The sequence below is a fragment of the Trichinella spiralis genome (assembly GCF_000181795.1).
Source record: "Trichinella spiralis strain ISS 195 chromosome Unknown Scfld343, whole genome shotgun sequence".
Lineage (NCBI taxonomy): Eukaryota > Metazoa > Nematoda > Enoplea > Trichinellida > Trichinellidae > Trichinella > Trichinella spiralis.
Window position 1 is genome coordinate 61 of NW_003527282.1, and position 2,101 is coordinate 2,161.

Genomic DNA, 2,101 nt, shown 5'->3' on the forward strand with positions numbered 1-2,101 from the left:
CTTCTTGCTGATGATTCATTGTCAGTATACCGTTTCATTACTTGGAATTGCTGCTGCATCAGTCACCGATGTCCAGTTGTCACCACATTTTTGCAGCTTTATTTGTGCGCGTCATGCTATCATAACTGCTGCTTCGTCATTTGATGTTCAAGATCGAGAATGCATGCGTCGAGTGTGTATATTATAAAATTGAATTTCATCACCCTTTTGGCTTGTACTACAAATCTATAAAGACTATCGTTGATTATTTCTTGAATATTTTTCGATAGTAACTGACCAAATTTCCCTTGCTGAGAAACACCTTATGCAGTCTGCCAATTCTGAACTTTACAATTTGGTTGACATTGTTTGTATGCAATCATAACATGCAATATAATAATATAATTTTACTTATTGTATTAGCTGAAATCATTGATAATAACAATAAATTATGTTTTAATAATAATAACTTTTAAACAAATTAAAATATAATAATGTGGTATCAATTATTATAGTAAAATGAAAAAAGTGACAAAAAGTGAGCATCACGCGTTGAACTCAAGTGCAACGTGCTTGCGTCGAATGATGACGTTAAGCCGGAACCAACTTGGATTGAAATTTTTATCCGAGCCTTCTGGTGGGAAACAATACTCGATGGTCAGTGTGTTGGGTTGAGTATTTTCTACTGTCGGTTTAAATTCTTCCAGATGAACACGAATCCACATATTTTCACCAGGATCTAAAACTCCATGAGATGGCTCGCACATTGTACGCATTTCATTGGACAATTTGATCATGTAGGCAATTTTTTCTTTTCCATTATTAATTATGCTGAATGGATAATTTTTCTTCTCTTCAAATGGTGCATTGAAAACGATCCTTTCAGCAGGTGAAGTCTTCAATTCGCTTGGAATAGGCTTCGGCATGTTTGCAACGGAATTCAGAGGAGTATGGAAACAACCACTGATCTCGGAAAACACGAAACCACAACTGAATTAATCGAATTGTTTCATTTTTACTCCAACTATTAGATTTTTAAACTTTAAACAAAGCTTTAATCTGATTATTATTTTAAAATGTTTTTTGTTTAAAGTAAAAAAAATGTTTTAAATTTAACATCTCCATTGTCTGACGTTGTTTTGTAAAAAAAGATTACAAAAATTACTCGAAGTACTGCATTTGTATTTGAAAATAACTTTACAATACTTTTAAAATTACGTATACAATGCATAAATGGAACACTGAAATTGAAAAGGCACCAATGAAATAAGGCATATTATTTCCTTTTACAAAATTGATTAAATAGCAATCCGACCCATCCCATTTATGAAAACAGTAAAACACTTTTTCATATCCTATAACATATGTGCTACTTCTTTTGTGGAAATTTAATAATCGCCAAATCTGTGTAATATCATGTTTTCCCTTTATGTTGTTTTACTGACTTTGACATCAAAGCAACAAAAAGACAACCTTAGTGAATCATCCCAATGATTAGTAGTAAAATTGAATTTGGCAGCTGATATAGGATGGAGTAAAAATTAGCTCAAAACGTTATTATTATTAATGTCAAAAGAAGAATAGATATTGTTTTCCTCTTAAAGAAAATACTTTCTGTTCTTTATGAAGTAAATATTTATTAACCAGCACTTGCATTTGATGAATTTTGAGTTAAAGAGGTCGATATTTTTAAAAATATATATATTACAGTTTAAAAATTTTAACCTTTTCATTCCCATATTAGAAAAACTTACTGATAAAAATTATTCATACAGTTTTTTTGTAATTTTCAGCTTATTATTATTATTCTTATAAAAAAATGTCTCGAACTTGCAATTGTGCTTCTGTACGCTTTACTGCTCCGTTGCCTTGAAGCAACTTCGGATACTTAGGGTAAAATATGAAAACACTCCAAATAAGACCTTATGGGTTACAGAATAACACTGCAGAACAAAAGTACGCGAAGTTCAACTTTGGGAGTACATTTTCGCATCATCATTGTTTTAATGCCTAGTTTGACATACATACACGTCACGTCTACCATTATAAAATCAAAATCTCACTTATATACAAAATGGAGAAAAATTATAGCACATTGCGATGTTTAGTATGCTAAGCATAA

At 31.1% G+C, this 2,101-nt stretch overlaps 1 protein-coding gene across 1 annotated transcript; it reads right to left on the bottom strand.

The window, feature by feature from the left end:
* Positions 1 to 524: 524 nt before the first annotated feature.
* Positions 525 to 905, bottom strand: Tsp_13425 (major sperm protein 1). Its single transcript, XM_003370904.1, has one exon. It carries the CDS (start codon positions 903 to 905, stop codon positions 525 to 527), a length of 381 nt encoding a protein of 126 aa, XP_003370952.1.
* Positions 906 to 2,101: the final 1,196 nt, after the last annotated feature.

Excerpts from the sequence above, each read along its gene's own strand:
- Tsp_13425 (XM_003370904.1), bottom strand. The coding sequence starts at position 905 with ATGCCGAAGCCTATTCCAAGCGAATTGAAGACTTCACCTGCTGAAAGG.